The sequence below is a fragment of the Peromyscus californicus genome, unplaced genomic scaffold (assembly GCF_007827085.1).
Source record: "Peromyscus californicus insignis strain IS unplaced genomic scaffold, ASM782708v3 Scaffold_14__1_contigs__length_90479793_seg_2, whole genome shotgun sequence".
Classification (NCBI taxonomy): domain Eukaryota; kingdom Metazoa; phylum Chordata; class Mammalia; order Rodentia; family Cricetidae; genus Peromyscus; species Peromyscus californicus.
The window spans coordinates 66,057,428-66,074,045 of NW_026294436.1; the positions used below are offsets into that span (position 1 = coordinate 66,057,428).

At 46.9% G+C, this 16,618-nt stretch overlaps 1 protein-coding gene and 1 long non-coding RNA gene across 2 annotated transcripts in view; both read left to right on the forward strand.

The window, feature by feature from the left end:
• Positions 1-14,803, forward strand: part of LOC128110081 (uncharacterized) — a 63,909-nt gene extending 49,106 nt beyond the window's left edge. The window contains exon 3 of the long non-coding RNA XR_008218033.1: positions 13,898-14,803. This is a non-coding gene — a long non-coding RNA (uncharacterized LOC128110081). The remainder of the gene's footprint in view (positions 1-13,897) is intronic.
• Positions 14,804-15,299: 496 nt separating this feature from the next.
• Positions 15,300-16,618, forward strand: part of Cnih3 (cornichon family AMPA receptor auxiliary protein 3) — a 110,435-nt gene continuing 109,116 nt past the window's right edge. Inside the window, exon 1 of the mRNA XM_052737841.1 lies at positions 15,300-16,161. Within this exon, the coding sequence (XP_052593801.1) occupies positions 16,081-16,161 (81 nt within the window). The 5' untranslated portion in view covers positions 15,300-16,080. The remainder of the gene's footprint in view (positions 16,162-16,618) is intronic.

Here is a 16,618-nt window from a genome sequence, read left to right on the forward strand (position 1 = left end):
TGGGGATGATGTTGAAGATGTAACCCCTTATAGAAACACAGGTATCGTTATTGTAAGTGTATGATCTGAAACAATACTTGAATCTCTTGGATGACATTAGACTATCTGGGCTTAAATGAAGGAAAGCCACACACCTTTCTTCAGGGAAACATCAGTTTTGTCCTGCGTGAACTGCAGGCTGCAGCCTCTTTTCAGGGCCAGCTTCTGGGGTCTTTGGTCAGGGCTGCTTGCTGGGTCTTTTGATGACATTTGGACATCTTTGTCTCCCTAATCACTGCTTTGTGCTGGAGTCTTCTCTGTGCTATCCTGTTTTTTTTTTTTTTTTCCTGTTGTAACTGAATATCTGAGAGTAGGTAATTTATTTTTTATTTTTAAATTTTATTGCTGGTGGCCAGCAAGATGGCTCAGCAGTAAAGGCACTTGTCACCAAGCTAGATGATGTTGGGTCCCCGGAACCTACATGGTAGGAGGAGAGAGCTGACGCATTGTCTTCTGGCCTCCACACATGTATGCCATGGCACATGTACATATGTGCATATACACATACAAAATAAACAAAATGTGATGAAATTTATTTGTGTAGTTTAAAATTAGAATTGAAATTTTAGTTTTAATTTTCCTTATTGCTCATGGTTTTGGTTGATTCTCCCCATCTCTTCTTTCACACCTCCCTGCCCTCCTGATCCTTCCGTACACTTCCATCCCAATATCCCTCCTTCCTGTTTCACATCATTTGTATTCTATTACCCTCTCCACTTCTTTCCTAGAATCCCCACTGTGAGCCCCTTTCTAGTCTTTTGGCCTGTACTCACACCCTCCAACATACACAAATGGGACAGTTAGAATCTAGCGTCTACAGATGAGAACACACAGCATTTATTATTCTGAGCCTGGGCTACTCACTTAACACAATTTCATTTTTCTGTATGGCTGAATAAAATCCCAGTGTGTACATGTACCATAATTCCATTATCTGTTGACTTGGTTTCCTTCCTCCCTGAAGAGCATCAATAAACATGGATGTGCTAGTATCTCGGTGGCAGGAGATAGAGCCCCTGGGGTGTGCCCAGGAGTGGTACAGTGGGGTCCTATGTGGTTCTGGTTCTAGCTTCTTGAGATGCCTCCATACTGATTCCCATAGTGGCTACACTAGTTCTTCTACCAACAGTGGACGACAGTTCCTCTTCCCTCACGTCCTCACCAGCCTTTGTTGTTGTTTGTTTCCTTGACGACGGCCATTCTGACAGGGCTGAGATGGGACCTCAGGGTAGCAGTTTTCATTTCTCCAGAGGCTAAGGGCGTTAACACTTCCAAAAATAACTTATCAGCTATCTGTCTTTATTCTTTTGAGAAATATTTATTCAATTCATCCATTCATTCACTTACTGGCAGTTTTGATTTTTTTGGTGTTTATTTTTTGCAGCTCTTTTTATATTTTAGATATTAACCCCTTGCCTAACACATAGCAGGCAAAGACTTTTCTCCCGCTCTGTTGGCTGCCTGTCCACTCTGATGACAGTTTCTTTTGCTGACTTTTAATTTCATGTAATCTCATTTCTAGGAAAACAGACACACAATCCAGGGGGACACAGTCGAGAGCCCAGGGGTTCACAGAACCACAGACACATAATTTTTGGCAAAGGTATCAAAAACATGCATTGGGGAAAAGATAGCCTGTTCAGTATGTGGTGCTGGCAAAACGATACCCATCTGCAGAAGAATGAGATTAGGTTCACATCTCTCACCCTGCACCGAAAATAAATTCCAACTGGATCAAGGACTTAATTTAAAGTCTGAAATGCTGAAACTGCTAAGGGGAAATGCTTTAGGAAGTAGGCATGGGGAACAACTCTCTAATTAGGAGACAGTGCACAGGATGGAGTCCTGAGCTTGGATAATTTTTTTCAAGGATGGAGATTGATGTTTGAACAGTACTGCAGGCTGTGAAATCCAAGAACACTGGTTTCTGGCAAGGGCCTTGTGTGTCATCACATGGCAGAGGTAAAAAGACTAAAACCAGGAGATGAAACTCAAATCCTCAAGCCCCCTTTGTGATTGGTATTATTAGTTCATTCCTGAAGGTAGACATTCTGATGCTTGGGTCCCATCTCTCAACCCTGCTGTACTGATGACATAGGTTTCCAGCATGCATTTTGGAAAGGAAGAAGATTTTGGCTTTACTGGAGGCCATGCAGGTACTTGGAACTGCAGGGGCAATGTTGGCACCCCAAACCCCAGAGGTCTTGCAGGGCCCCCAAACCCCAGAGGAGACACCCTACTGGGCCTTAAGACTCGCTAGTCACCAGAACCCTTGGCCACTTAGGCCAAAGACCGGAGAGGAGACAGAAAGCAAGGAACAAAACACCATCCAACAAAGACAAATACAGGAATCAACATCTAGACCTGTAATCACCCCAAATCCAGATGCCTGAACAAGTGTAAGAACACAATAACAGAAAGGGCAATATGGCACCACCAGAACCCAGCTATCCTATGACAGCAAGACCTGAACATTCCAACACAGCTGAAGCCCAAGAAAACAACCTTAAAAAGAACATTATGAAGATGATTAGAGGAAATGAAAAAAAAAAATCCCTCGAAGAAATTGAGGAAATGACAAACAAAAAATTGAAGGAAATCATATGGAAGAAGCTGGGATTCAGAACTAAATAGGGTGCCTTTGACAAAGGCTTATTATTGTGTGCTGTCTGTGTACAGGGCCCTTAAAGAATGCCAAGAAGCCGGGCGGTGGTGGCGCACGCCTTTAATCCCAGCACTCGGGAGGCAGAGCCAGGCGGATCTCTGTGAGTTCGAGGCCAGCCTGGTCTCCAAAGCGAGTTCCAGGAAAGGCGCAAAGCTACACAGAGAAACCCTGTCTCGAAAAACAAAAAACAAAAAACCAAAAACCAAAAAACAAACAAACAAACAAACAAAAGAATGCCAAGAAAGCCAAGAATAACGAATGGGTGAAGGAAAGAGCTCAAGACCTGAAAATGGAAATAGAAGCAGTAAAGAATCAGAAGGCTGATACCACAGAAAACAGCTCAGATTCCAAAGTTACACAAACAGGAAGCTGAGAAGGCAGATGAAAATTTCTCTTGGTCTTGTTTGTATTAAACCCTGGCCATCCTCAGAGCTGAGTAACCTGCCTGCCCAGGCTGCCTCCGTGGTCAGTGAAAACAGCCTGCATGCTGGCCCTGTACCCCATTCACCGACATTACCTCCCCTGCTGTTCTAAGTTGTCCAGGCAGCTCCTTTGTCATGTTTCTCCTCTGTCCCAAGTGTCCCTGTGAAGCCATTTACATTTCATACTGGAATGGGAAAACTGAGGGTCCAGCTCTGCCTTAGGGACTGTTCAGGTTTGTAGCTTGATCCCTTCATTCCTGCCTGGGTGTTCATGGCAAAGTTATCTATATTTTCTGCTTAGCTCTGGGCCTTAAAAATGGCATGTGAGCATGAAGAGCATAGAAGCTTTCTTGGAGGCCCGTTGTCAAAGACCAGGAGAACCAGACTCACCAGGCCTGGCATCGTGACAGTGACATGAGGGTGGAGACTGGCCTCAGCTGGAGAGCTATTGGTTTTGAAGGTAGCAGACACTGTTCTAGGGAGTAGCTTGTTTTGTTCTTAGAGGCTCAGCATCCATCTACTTCTCGGAGAGGCCAACCCCAGGTCCAGACAGGGAGAGTTAGAGCTCAGGATCCAACTCACAGATCAGGCAGGAATCCCAGCTGCCTATGCGGCATGCTGTGATGCCTGGCTGTGCCTAGCCTCTCTGAGTCTGTTTCCTTATGGTAAAATGTGGTTGTCAATAGGTACAATGTATTATGAGCATCTGTGGAGATGATGCAGAGCAAATGTCACAACATCTGGAGCCTGAGAAAGTTGTTGCGTTGACTATTAATATCAGCTATTTATAAATCATTTTCATGGACACATAACTATGTGAGCTGTAATCATCTGGAGGGACACCCTCTGCTCTCTTAGAGGAGACTCCAGGACTCTTTGTCTTCTGTGTGACACTTCTTTCATCCCTACAAATGTGTATGTTTGTGTGTGTGCATGTGCATGTGCATGTGCATGTGCATGTGCTCTGACCTCCATGACAGTTGCAGACATGCTTTGCTTCCATTGGATAGTGGAATGGTGTACTTCAGAGCTTTGAAAAGCTGAGATTCTCCAGAGCTTGGAGAGTGGGGGACCAGGAGGGCAGAACTCAGTGAAGTCAGTACATAATTGGGGGACATTCATGGCAGTAACATTTGGACTGCATAAGACTAGATTCAACATGGCTCTTGTGCATCACAGTCATTAGCTGGGTAGTTAAACAGTATGTAGCCTCAGGTTTTCTATAGGACACCCGGCCTGGTGAAGAAGGTCCCAACTGCTCTCCTCTGGGAAGAGTAGGAAGATACTTCATCTCCCATGGAAAAGTTCAGGACTCCAAGCTTATTGCAATTAGCAAAAGATGCAAAATATCACGATAATATTCATGGCCAACACTGCTCCTGACCCCCTGTGCTTTAGAGGACTAAGGGCTGCATTGAGAACCTAGGAGTCAGGCATGAAGCTGGGAGGGAGTGGGGCCTCTCATCTCTAGCATGAGCCATTGAGTTCCTCCGCTCAAGTGCCACCATTTCTAAGTGGCATAATGGTTGCCTCTTAGGCAGCATTAAGAAAAAAAAAAATTATACATTGCCAGGTATGGAAGGAGCCAGGGTTCAGAACTAAACAGGGTGCTTTTTGACAAAGGCTTGTTATTATGTGCTATCTGTGTACAGGGCCTGTTTAATGTGCCAATCATAGGAAAATCACCTAGCTTCCACAGAAAGCAGTGTTCACAGGAGATGATGTTCAGATGAGTAGGGAATGTCAGCTCCAGGCTTCCTCCCATCGCCTGACTCTCAGGCTAGAGGACTCTGAAATCATCAGTTCTGTGGCTGAGGCTGTCTCCCCCCACACCCCCTCATACTCCACCCATAGTTTCTTGGCAATGCTGTGTCTTCTTCATTTGCCGCCTCCTGGCATCCTGACCGCATAGGCCAAGCTGGCTCATATCTGCTGTCCGTGGAAACAGTGCCACAGGCTGACAATCAAGTCTTTAGCAATGGCCTTTGGGGGGACATTTTGGATCCAAACCATAGCAGGAAGAGTTAGCAGATATGGAGAGAAAGTTTTACAAGTCGAGAAGGGAAAAAAACTGAAGCACATCTGCAGGGCATAAGCAATGAGGGACTTTCTTTCCATCCTTTCCCCTTTTTATTCAGTCAGATGGTGCTGTCTACACTTAGGGTGGGTATTCCCACCCCAGTTAACCCTCTCTGGACATGCCCTCACACACACACACACACAGAGGTGTGTCTCCTAAGTGATTCCAAATCCAATCAAGTTCACACTGAAGATGAGTCATTGTAGTTCAGGGGCAGCCTAGTTCAGGGCAGTGGATTTGAGACATGAGCTATCATACTCCGGGGCTCTAGACACAGTAGGCCTGTCACAGAGGGCCACAGGGCAAGATGCCAAGACCGGGGGCAGAAGGGGCGGGAGGGAGGGCAGTCTGCATTTATGGGAGTTTGCAGGGGAAAAGCAAGACAGAGCAGCCTTGACAGTTTAGGGACCGGTTAGTCTGAATGAACAATGGGGCTTTGGTTGGTTCCTGACTGGCCTGTGGTCACATCTCTTCTTGATTGATGATTGACGTGGGAGGGTCCAGCCCAGTGTGGGGGGCACCAGCCTAAGTAGGTGGGTCTGGGCTGTGTCAGGCAGATGACCATGAGCCGGAGCGCAAGCCGGGGAGCAGCCTTCTTCCATAGTGTCTACTTCAGTTCATGCTTGAGTTCCCGCTTCAGCCTCCCTCAAGGCTGGACTGTGGCTTGGAAGTGTAAGAGAAGATAAACCCCTTCCTCTCCCGGTTGTTTTCCATCGGGATGTTTATATCACAGCAACAGAAAGGAAATTAGAACACTGAGTGAGGTAACCCATACCCCGAAAGACAAGTGTTACATGTTCTCACTCACACGTGGATCCTAGCATCGAATCTCTGGATTTGTGTGTTTAACTTGGAGTAACTGTAGAATCTAGGAAACTAGAAAGGGACCATTGGTAGGGAGAAGGAAGAGAGACCTTAAGGAAAGGGGATAGAACAAAGGTGACATGGGGGGGGTAATAATGGAGAGGGGGTTTAAGTAGGAAGAATGATGGGAGGAAAGGTTAGTGGGGCGAAGGGAAGGAAACTAACACTAAGCATGTTTGGAAAAGTTGTATGGATACCTACTACACATATATTTATATAAATAGTTTATTTGGGATTACTTGATGCAGGGGGTAATACTCCTCCCAGACACCATAGGTTGCTAAATAAAAAGCCCAGTGCCAAATGTGGGATATCTCCCCTTGACTTTCTGGTCAGGGTGTCCTGGAGAACCCCTAACCAATGCAGACAATTGTCGTCGCACCTGGTTGCTCTCCAGAACATAGTGGTAAGACCTTATTGCTGAAGACATCACACAGTTTGGTCACAGGACATGGAGAAATCCAATTGGTCCTAACCAGAAAGCTTTCTGCCTTCTGGCTAGCTTTCGTAGTATAGAAGGTAGCAGGGGGAGTTATCAATAGTCCTACCCAGCTGTGAGCCTGATGAACAAGATATGCCCGTGGATGATTACACATACATATAATGTATTTTATATTCCATATAAAATATACTTATATGATATAGAGTTATAGTTTAAATTCATATATGTATCTATAAATTATAGCGACCCACTTCCTCCAACTAGGACCCATACCTCAAGGGTTCCGCAGTCTCCAAAATCAGCACAGTGAATTCTAGACCATGAGCCTGTGGGGGATATTTCTCTCACACTGTAGCAGTGGATTTCTGGTTGACCAGATGGCATTGGTCTAAGAGCCGGCTTATTTCTGGCTCACTGTGACTCATACAGAGCAGTCTTGTCAAGCTTATGCCAAAGAAGGGACTTCCCAAGCACTGAGCCTGGTGATTCTGGGGTTCAGACTTTTGCCTTCAACCCCACATGGCACTGACTGGCAGTGGAATGCAGCCCCTCAGCTACTGCCTCTGGACAGCAAATGCCCTGAGTGCCAGGCTAACTTCTCTGACTTCCCAATCCCTTGGGATGTGGCCTCAGAAATGCCTTAATTTCTTCTTAGAACTTTAATACTTTCTGTATGTTTTTGTATTTCTTCCAAATGTTCTAAGTTGTGTTTGGTGAGGGGCTTAGTTTGAATTCTCCAGCTGAGCACTACAGAACTAGGATGCTCTACACCACAAGAAAATGTTATCAAAAGAAAATGTTAAACAGTAAAACGGCCCCATCACTCTACCTCTCAGTTGCAAACCTTCATCTGTAACACAGCCTTGGTTTTCTTTGTCTTTTCCCTGACCCTGCTCTGCCAATTTTACCAATGACAGAATGATGCCAGTAAAGGGGACTATAGAAACACAGGAAGTTAGAACCCCAGGCATTTCCTGCTTATTGAATTAAAAGGAGTATTTATTATCCATACATGCTAGCTAGGCATTGTCCAGGGTCCACACAGTTTCCAGTCTATGTGGTAAGTGAGCATTTCCTCCCCAAAAAGAGATGAAAGAGAGAACCCTGTGGCATGGTGAGGGAAAGCAGGGGGAGGTGGTGGGAATGAATGGCGAGTACCCAAACTGTCTTGCCTTCCCTGTCATAAATGATGAAAACCCGGTTGTGTGATTTTTCTCCCTCGCCACCGCTATGCCAAGACTGGCCATGTACCATGGTGGAACTGGTGATTCAAACTGCTCTTTGTCTGGAAGGCAAGCATGATGTGTAGTAGGACTTTCTTGTTGGACTTTCTTTGGATCATCAGCCTCCAAATAATGACACGGAGACTTCTTATTAGTTAAGAAGCTCGGCCTTAGCTTAGCCTTGTTCCACTTGCTCTTCTAAATTCAATTAACCTGCTTCGATTAATCTATGTTCTGCCATGTGGCTCTTTACCTCTCCTCCACTCTGTGTAGTTGAAGTTATCTCCAGTCCCGCCCGGGCCCGCAGCTACTCAGACCCAAATAAACACACAGATGCTTATATTATTTAAACTGTTTGGCCTAATGGCTCGGGCTTCTTTCTATCTAGTTCTTATATCTTAAATTAACCCATTTCTATTAATCTACAATTTGCCACGTGGCTCGTGGCTTACCGGTACTTTACATCTTGCTTCTCATGGCTGTGGCTGGCAGCATCTCCTGACTCAGCCTTCCACTTCCCAGAATTCTCCTCTCTGCTTGTCCTGCCTATACTATACTTCCTGCCTGGCTACTGGCCAATCAGCATTTTATTTATCAACCAATCAGAGCAACACATTCACAGCATACAGAAAGACATCCCCAGCAACTCTGTATGTCTGACTCCCTCTGTGTCTCCCTGGTGAAATCCACATGCTTAGATTCATCTGCTCAGTTTCTTTCTGTGCCCAGAAGTCCCACCAATGTCTCCTGCCTAGCTATTGGCTGTTCAGCGTTTTAGTAAACCAATCACAATGACATATCCTCACACAGTGTACACATGTCCCACAGCAATGATGCCTAGAAGGAGAAAGACATTCACAGGCAGGAGAGAGCTCCCCAAGGAAAGGGCCTTGCTGTCAAGTCTGAAAACCTGAGTCCAATCCCTGGGACTCACATAGTGGAGGAAGAGAAATGACTCCCACAACTAGTTCTGTGATCTTAACATACAAGTATGTGGCACATGCACATACTTGTGCTCTCTCATGCATACACACACACACACACACACACACACACACACACACACACACAAATACATCAATGTAAACAAACAAATGAACAAATAAATAAATAATCTAGAATGGGAAAACTGAGTTTGGGACCCACAACCACTGGCCACATAAGTGATCCACCCACCCTGCTTGTTCTTAAATACTTACCCTGTGAATTCTTGTGGAATAAGAATGGAACTTCTTACTTTCTTTGTGTGTGTGTGTGTGTTACATGTGCATGTGAGTGAGCTTGTGTGTGTGTTGGTGTTCTTGTCCATGCTGGTGCATGTGTGTGTGTGTGTGTGTGTGTGTGTGTGTGTGTGTGTGTGTGTATGTGTGTGTAGGCCAGAAGTCAGTGTTGGGTGTCATTCTTCAGAAGCTGTCCATCTTGTTTTTGAGACCGGATCTCTCTCTGGGATTTGGGGCTCATCAATTAGGCTAACCTGGGTGGCCAGCAAGCCCCAGGGATGCACCTGTCTCACCTCCCCACCCCTGGAGTACAAGCTTGTGCCATCACACCAGCTTTTACATGGGTTCTGGGGAATCCAAGCTCAGGTCCTCATGGATACACAGTAAGCACTTTGTGGACTGAACCATCTCCAAGGCCAAAACCTTTCCTTTTATGAACCTACAGAAATAAAATATTCTGCTGCTGACAGGTGAACATCGTTCTTCACTGATAGCATGGAGAAGGGTCCTGAGAGGACATAAAATCAGAATCACCAGCTTAGACCTAATGCGGCAGCTCCCTGACACCATTAGTGTCTTGGCCCCTTTCCTGCTTACTCTCCACCCTTTGCATGTGATTTGATTTTCATGGTCACAAAAGGGTTGTGGCTTCTCCAGCTATCACATCCACATTGCAGGTGTGAAGACAGAAAAGAGCCAAAAGTTTGCATCTTGTGAAAGTGTATTTTTGTGCGGGAGGAAAGGGAGGCTTCCTCACGGATCTCCTACCTCGCTGGCTGGAACGCTGACCTGTGGCTACCTCTGAGAAAATGAGTTTCCTCGTTCTGGCTTTTATAAGAAAGGAAAGAAAAGCAGAGGGGTTTTGAATGGCTTTTGATTGGCCATCCACACTTCTGCTATATTGCCAAGGTCTGGCTTTCTGTTGTCCAGCCATTCTGGTCCAGCTAACAGTGGTATAAAATAAAGAGGAGGATGCTGGGGGCAGGTGCTCAGGAAGGCATCACAGTCAAGTTGGCAACATTAGGCAAGTTACTTCCAATTCTTTCTCTGCAGGTAGATCCACACTGTTCTGACACATCAGCCTGTTCCTGCTCCTTCTCAATTGTTTTGCCCTTTCGATTTGAGACAAGGTTTTTCCTTTTGTAGCCCAGACTGGACTGGAATTCCTCCTGTCTCCATCTTCAAGTGCCAGGATCAGAGGTGGGTGTCAGCACCCCTGGCTGCTGCCTTTTCTAACCATGTGTGTAGTAACTCCCTGCCTCACCGAAGGCCATGGCAGAGCAAGGTGAAGGTGATGGCTGTCCCCACACAGCTAAGACACGACCCATCATCACGCTTACCCCAACCCTTCCTGCCTCTGGTTCACTTCTGCCTCCAGTCCATGCTCACACACATCAGGGAAATGACCAGTGCATAAAGGGAAGTATTTTCAATTCATGGGCAGCTTAGTTTAGTGGGGTGTAAATCTCCTTCCATCCCATTAGTAACCCCATTCCACCCATAGGAAAACCTGACCAGATACTTCCTTTAGCATAGAACTCAAGCATGTCCTCTAACTGGCATTAGCTCAGGCTTTTTGGTGTGACTGGGATACATTCAGTTCTTCCCTTGCTTCCTTGGCAAGCCTCATGCCAGCAACTCTCCAGCCTTCAGCTTAAATCCACTCACTACATTCTCCACACCCACCATTCCTGCTTCTCAGCAACCATCCAACCATTCCCTGAGTCCCAGCCACAGACTCTGTCTAGGTAAGACACTTTCTCGAAGTCTGTTTCTTTCTCCTGGTGAATTCAGATGTTTGGAGTGTCTTATGAACTGAGCCTTTTAAAGTGACTCTTCATAAAAACTCAAGCAATGCAAAACATCAACGAAGAGTTTTGCAAACATCCCTTGGACCCTTATCAGACTCAACAGCAGGTGATGTCTTGCCATGACTGCTTTTGGGTTGTCCCCAGATTGCATTTTATAGCTGCTTTCTAAAAACCAGGATCTAAAGGTTTTCCCTTCATCCCTTGATGCTCCACAGGACACTTTACCCCTTTTTTCTTGCATATAGTTGATTTAATAATAACTTTTCTAAAGTTGGGAGCCAGCCATCACCAGCTCCATGCAGAGCTGGTGCCTTTAGCCCTCTATAACCCCTGTAACTCTGCTTGCCCTTGTATGCCAGACTGGTGCTGGCTGGGTTTGGATACTGTTTTTTTTTTTTTTTTTTTTTAATCTATCCAGCCCCTATTCATACGTGGAAAGTCTCCAAAGTGCAGGTTCACATGAACTGCACACATAACCTCCTAACTCTCTTTAAAATAGTTTAAATCTAACGCCAAGCCTCTTTGATGCCTGAGCTAGAAGGAAATTTGTTATTAGGGATGCTGGAAGATCCTCACAACTTCGGGCAAAGATTCTGGGAGGGTGGTACAACCCCAAAAAACCAGAAGCTTCTACCCCTGCCAAGGGTCATAGGTCCACACAGGGTCTTCCCGTGTCTCGGTCCTTTTACTTCTGGCCTTCTTTTTTGCTAGCTGGAGGTCCTTGGAGGCTCAGGCCTGGCCCCCCCCCCCTCCCTGGCATCACACACCCACACTTGTGTCTTCTCCAGCACTGGCATGATGTAATATGTGCGTCCTCTTTTCTCTAAAGCCTTGGCCTCAGCTTCTCCAGTCGCTTCTTGCTTCCCTCTGGATGTTGGCAGAAGTATTCTGTCTCCTCTCCCAACTCCAGGCATGCCCCATATGTCTTCTGAGAGACAAACCTTTTCCCAAGGTGGAAAAAGGCTTTGTCTTTAAAGCCACTCTGCTTCCCACCTTATACATTATTCAGTCAACATTCATTAGTGTAACTGCCTCAACCCTTACACTATTGAAAGATTTCTGTTCTGATTGGTAAATAGTATGGTGGCCCTTGCAGACCACGGTAGAAAAAAATCAATTAATAATTAAATTTTAAATTAAACCCATTAATTCAGGCTAACCATGACAGGATGTCACAAGGGCCATTGATAGATGGGCCTCCCATGTACTTACTTACTACAAAGCACCCCCTTGCTGTGTGCCTCCCAGTTTTATCACTATATTGAAATCACAATTGTCCCCTGATTCTAATAATTGCTACTTTAGATGTATTGTTTGCACATTGCAGTTCTTGCATACATTGTAAATGCAGTGTTTCAATATTTACAAGTTTAAGAATTCGTCAATAAAATATTAAAAACTATCTCAGAATAGAGAGACAGCCAACTGTGGATACACTTATTAGCGTTCTATGAATAGTCACACACCTCAGTCATCAGTATCTATGGAGGACACAGGAGTTGAAAGCAGTGAGGACCGGGCGTGTGCAGGTGAGCTCTGCCCTCCCTCTACCTGCCTGAAGACAGGATACACTCAGAAAGACAGAGGACTTCCCTCCAAGCAATGCGAACAAGTTCACATTCTCCTACCGTGGAGACTAGGCTGACCACACATTACAACTTTGGACATTATCAGCCCATCTACCCAAACAAGCTCAGCCTTTGCCTCACTCCGCCTGTTATTTGCTCTTCCCAAGTCACCATGCCCGGATACTCAAAGTCCTGTTCCTTTGCCTAGTCACTTCTCAAGGAATGTACTGTCATTCGAAGATGTTACATAAGCTGGAATTCAAAGCCACCTCTTCGAGAACTCCTCATTCTCTGTGTGTCTCCTACGAGTATATGAAATATACATGTTAGTAAACTTCTATTTGTCTTTGATTGTAAATCTCTCTTTTGTCATAAGGGTCTCTTGCAAACTAAGAATGTACCATGGTTGAAAAAATGTTATTAATCCTTATAATTCACACACACATTCATCAACATGTCAATCACATTATATAAAATCTTAGGGTTTAATTTCTTAAATTATAATTATCAGTCAAAAGGTAGGTTAAAAATCAGAAAATAATTTTTATACAATAATACATTTGAAAAAAATCTTCTGAATTAAGCACGATGTTGATAAAAACAATTTAAAATTCTAGGAAAATAGACTTCAAATGTTAAAACTGCCCAACATGTACTTAAGCATAATCAAACATTTTAAAACATGAAGTATTCAATAGACATTAAAAAGTAATGGTGTCTATATAAGCATACATTCATTCTAAATTCATAGTTCCACTTGTTGGAAAACATACCTACTTAAGTGAGAAAGCAACTTATTTGACAAGTTATAAATCAAGACATTGAAATATTTATTTACTAGGAAATTTTCACATACAGCATTTTAATAATTTATTTAAAATGAAAAATCTAAACCTTTTTGATCTTGTGCACTTGAGAATAGCACCTTAGGCAATAGACTAAACTTTATTATTCATACTTCAGAAAAATGGCATAAATGAGACTGTGCTCACATCCACTAGAAAAAAAGTCTGGCATTGTAACCAAGATTTCAGAAACATATGGGAATGCTTTTTTATTAGTGTACATTAAGTGTTAAAAGTAAGGGATTTCCACACACAGAAAGACAAACATTGCGTGTTCTCACTCATAGTGGGTCCTAGCATCTTCAGATTTATGTTTCTAAACTGGAGGGCCTGTAGAATTTAGGGGTGTCTCAGAGAACCCCAAAGAATGTAGGATACTGTCATCTGCTCCTGATTGCCCACTAGAACTTGATGATAAGACTCTTGCTGAAGAAACTTTGTTCACAGGACATGGAGAAATCAAGTTGGCCCTGACTAGGGAGCTTCCTCCCTGCTGTCTGTACTTCATAGTACCAGAAGTTGCTATGCAGGCTTCTGTGTGTGTGTGTGTGTGTGTGTGTGTGTGTGTGTGTGTGTGTGTCGCTCATCAACAGTCTTATTCAGCTGTGAACCCAATGAGCTACAATAATGACTGATATGTTGAGATATGTCCATGGACGCAACAGTGTTGTGAATGTTAGGGGCGGGGGTAACCAGCTGCTTTCTCATTTTTTTAAAGGCCTGCCACAGGAGGAAACTCACGCCTGCTACTGTAAATCTGGCTGAGAACCCTCGGAGATCCACGGTTGGGGAATTGTTAATGCCCAGAGGACAACGTACTACAGTTGTTTTGCTAATTGGAAATAACATCAAATTGTCCTCTAACTTTGTATCTCTACACCTAGACAAGGGCAGTTCTCCGATCTTAAGAGAAAAGTTCCTTTGTGCAGTGGAGGACAGCTAATGCAGAAACACACAAGCTGTCGATGTGCAGTGCAGTGCTCAGCCAGCCACAAATGGGACAGCTATATCACACCCCTTCTCCCTGAGGCTCAGGGGCCATCATGGAGAGGTGGCAGAAGAGGGGACAAAAAACCTGTAAGATCCAGAGGTGGGTCGATGGGAGTGAAACATTGCCTTCTGGACATAACCTGATGCTCTGAGATTCACTCCAAACTATGGTGTGTGTCTAGACTCCCAAGTGACTTGCAAATCATCCTTCAGGACATTTCTTCCTGCTTTCTGGACTGGCTCATCTGAAATCCAAGTTCTGTCTGCAGGACTGGAACCTTTTTCATTGAGTGACTATGATACAAACTTTCTAAGATGCTAACAGACTGTGGCAGAGTGTGCAGGTAACAGTTCCTACCATTTAAGGATTGACTGGGTACCAAGTGCTCCCCGTTAGGTCCCGTTTGGTTTGAAGATACTCATTGCTACTTTTCTGATAAAGAAAGCAGGTTTTATTTGAGGCTAAGAAAGTTGGAGGAGGGAGTCTGCCTCCAACCTCACCTGCTCTAAACAATGCCACAGAGCAGCACAGAAACACTCATTGCTGCCTTATCCATGGCGCCAGGTTCCTTCAACCCCAATGTCAGCTGGAAGCGAATCATGCAGGATGCCAGGGGTGGACTCTAATGCAGGATTCTGCGCACGCGGGGTGGGGTGGGGTGGGATGGGGTGGGGGAGCGAGACGGGGTTCGGGGGGCGGGGCTCAGGGTAAAGCCGAAAAGGCACTCCCAGATGAGGAGTACCTTACAGTCTGGGAAATCGGCCTAAGCAGGACCCAACCAACAGGAGCCAATCCACTCCCTCGACCAAGTCCCCTCACTTCCCGCTCTGATGTGCACGAAACTGCTGGAAGCCTAGGGGCGGCGGACGCGTCATCGCCATAGCCTTCCGCCTTCCCACTCGCTCCGGGCGCACGTGCTTAAAGAGTCCCTGCCCCTCCCGCCTCCGCGCGCGGGGCCGCGGCAAGTTTCCTCCGAGAGGCGGGCGCGCACCGTGTCTCCTCGCCACCGCCTCCCCGGCCCCCATCGCCGCAGTCTCCGCCCGCGGGGAGGGCGCGCTCCGGAGCCGGCGAGGGTGGGGCGCCTCCAGGGAGGGGTCCCAGCGCCGCAGTCTTCGCGGCGAGCGCGGGCGACAGCAGCAGCAGGTGGAGCCCCGCTCAGTAGCGAGCAGCACTTGGCCGGAAAGCCGCGCCGCAGCCGCCCGGCCGGGAGCTGGCCCGCTAGGCTGGAACCCACGCCGCCCCGGTCCGACCCAGTTTCCCAGGCACCGGGTTACGGAAGCCGGCGGCCGGGGGACGCGGTTGGGGCCGGGGCCGGATGCATCTCCGTGCGCACAGCTGCGTTGGAAGACCCCAGCCCAGGGCGCAGGGCTAACGGGACCTGGCTCGCCTCGGCCGCCACCTAAAGACTTGTGCTCCGGGACAAAGCGGCTGTGGGATTGGGGACCTCGGAGCCCGGGCACCTGGCCGGACGCTCCTGGAGTCTGGGTGGCGCGCTCGCCTCACCTCTTCGGCTCCGGAGCGGAGCGGACAGAGAAGGCTCTTTCCAGGGGACGGACCTCCTCGTCCGGTCCTCTGTGGAGTCCTCGCACCCCATGCCTGTTGGTCTCAAGAGCCTCTCTAGTTGACACAGGTCTGCAGGTGTTCTCTACTGGTTAGATTTCTTCCTCGGCGAGGGGAACAGTTGCTGCCAGACATTCTGTGCCCGTGGGCACTCCACGTCCTGGGTCTCCTGTCCTGCCCGAGTCTTGCCGGCTTCGCTGACCCTCAACTCTGTCTCTGCTTGTTGTGTGTGCTCCTAGCGGTTGGTTTTTCCGGGATCGTGAGGACGAGCCGTCTTTCTGGCCCCCGTTTGGGAGGGCGCTGGTCTCCAGGGAGCGGCTTTGTGTGTGGTGGGATCGGGGTCCTCAGCCATGGCCTTCACCTTCGCTGCTTTTTGCTACATGCTGTCCCTGGTGCTCTGCGCTGCGCTCATCTTCTTCGCTATCTGGCACGTGAGTAACCTGCAGCCGCCTTCTAACTCTCATTTGCCCCCCAAGCCCCCTCTCCCCCATGCCCACCTCCTTTCCTCATTTCACCTGCCTTTTATACATCGCAGGCATAGGCGGACTGTGAGGCCAGAGAGAAGCATTTGCTGGGCAGACCTTGTCCATTTCTCTTGTCCCGGGGCAGGAGACACAGTTCTTGGCATCCCGAGGCCAGGCGGTACAGGTGCCGGGCGGGCGCACCTTCTGGCCCTGGCTGGAGCCTATGGCCCGCGGAGTCTCTACACGGGGCATTCTCCTGGGCGTGGCAAGGTGTCCCGGGCCGGCTCCAAGTGGAGTAGCGGCTTAAAACCCCATCTGCCTGACTCTCCCCACCCCCCTCCTGCCTGCAGGAGAGAAGACGCTCTGCCGGTGGCCCAGGCAATTAGTCAAGTAACTATAACAACTAAACATTTAAAATGTCAGC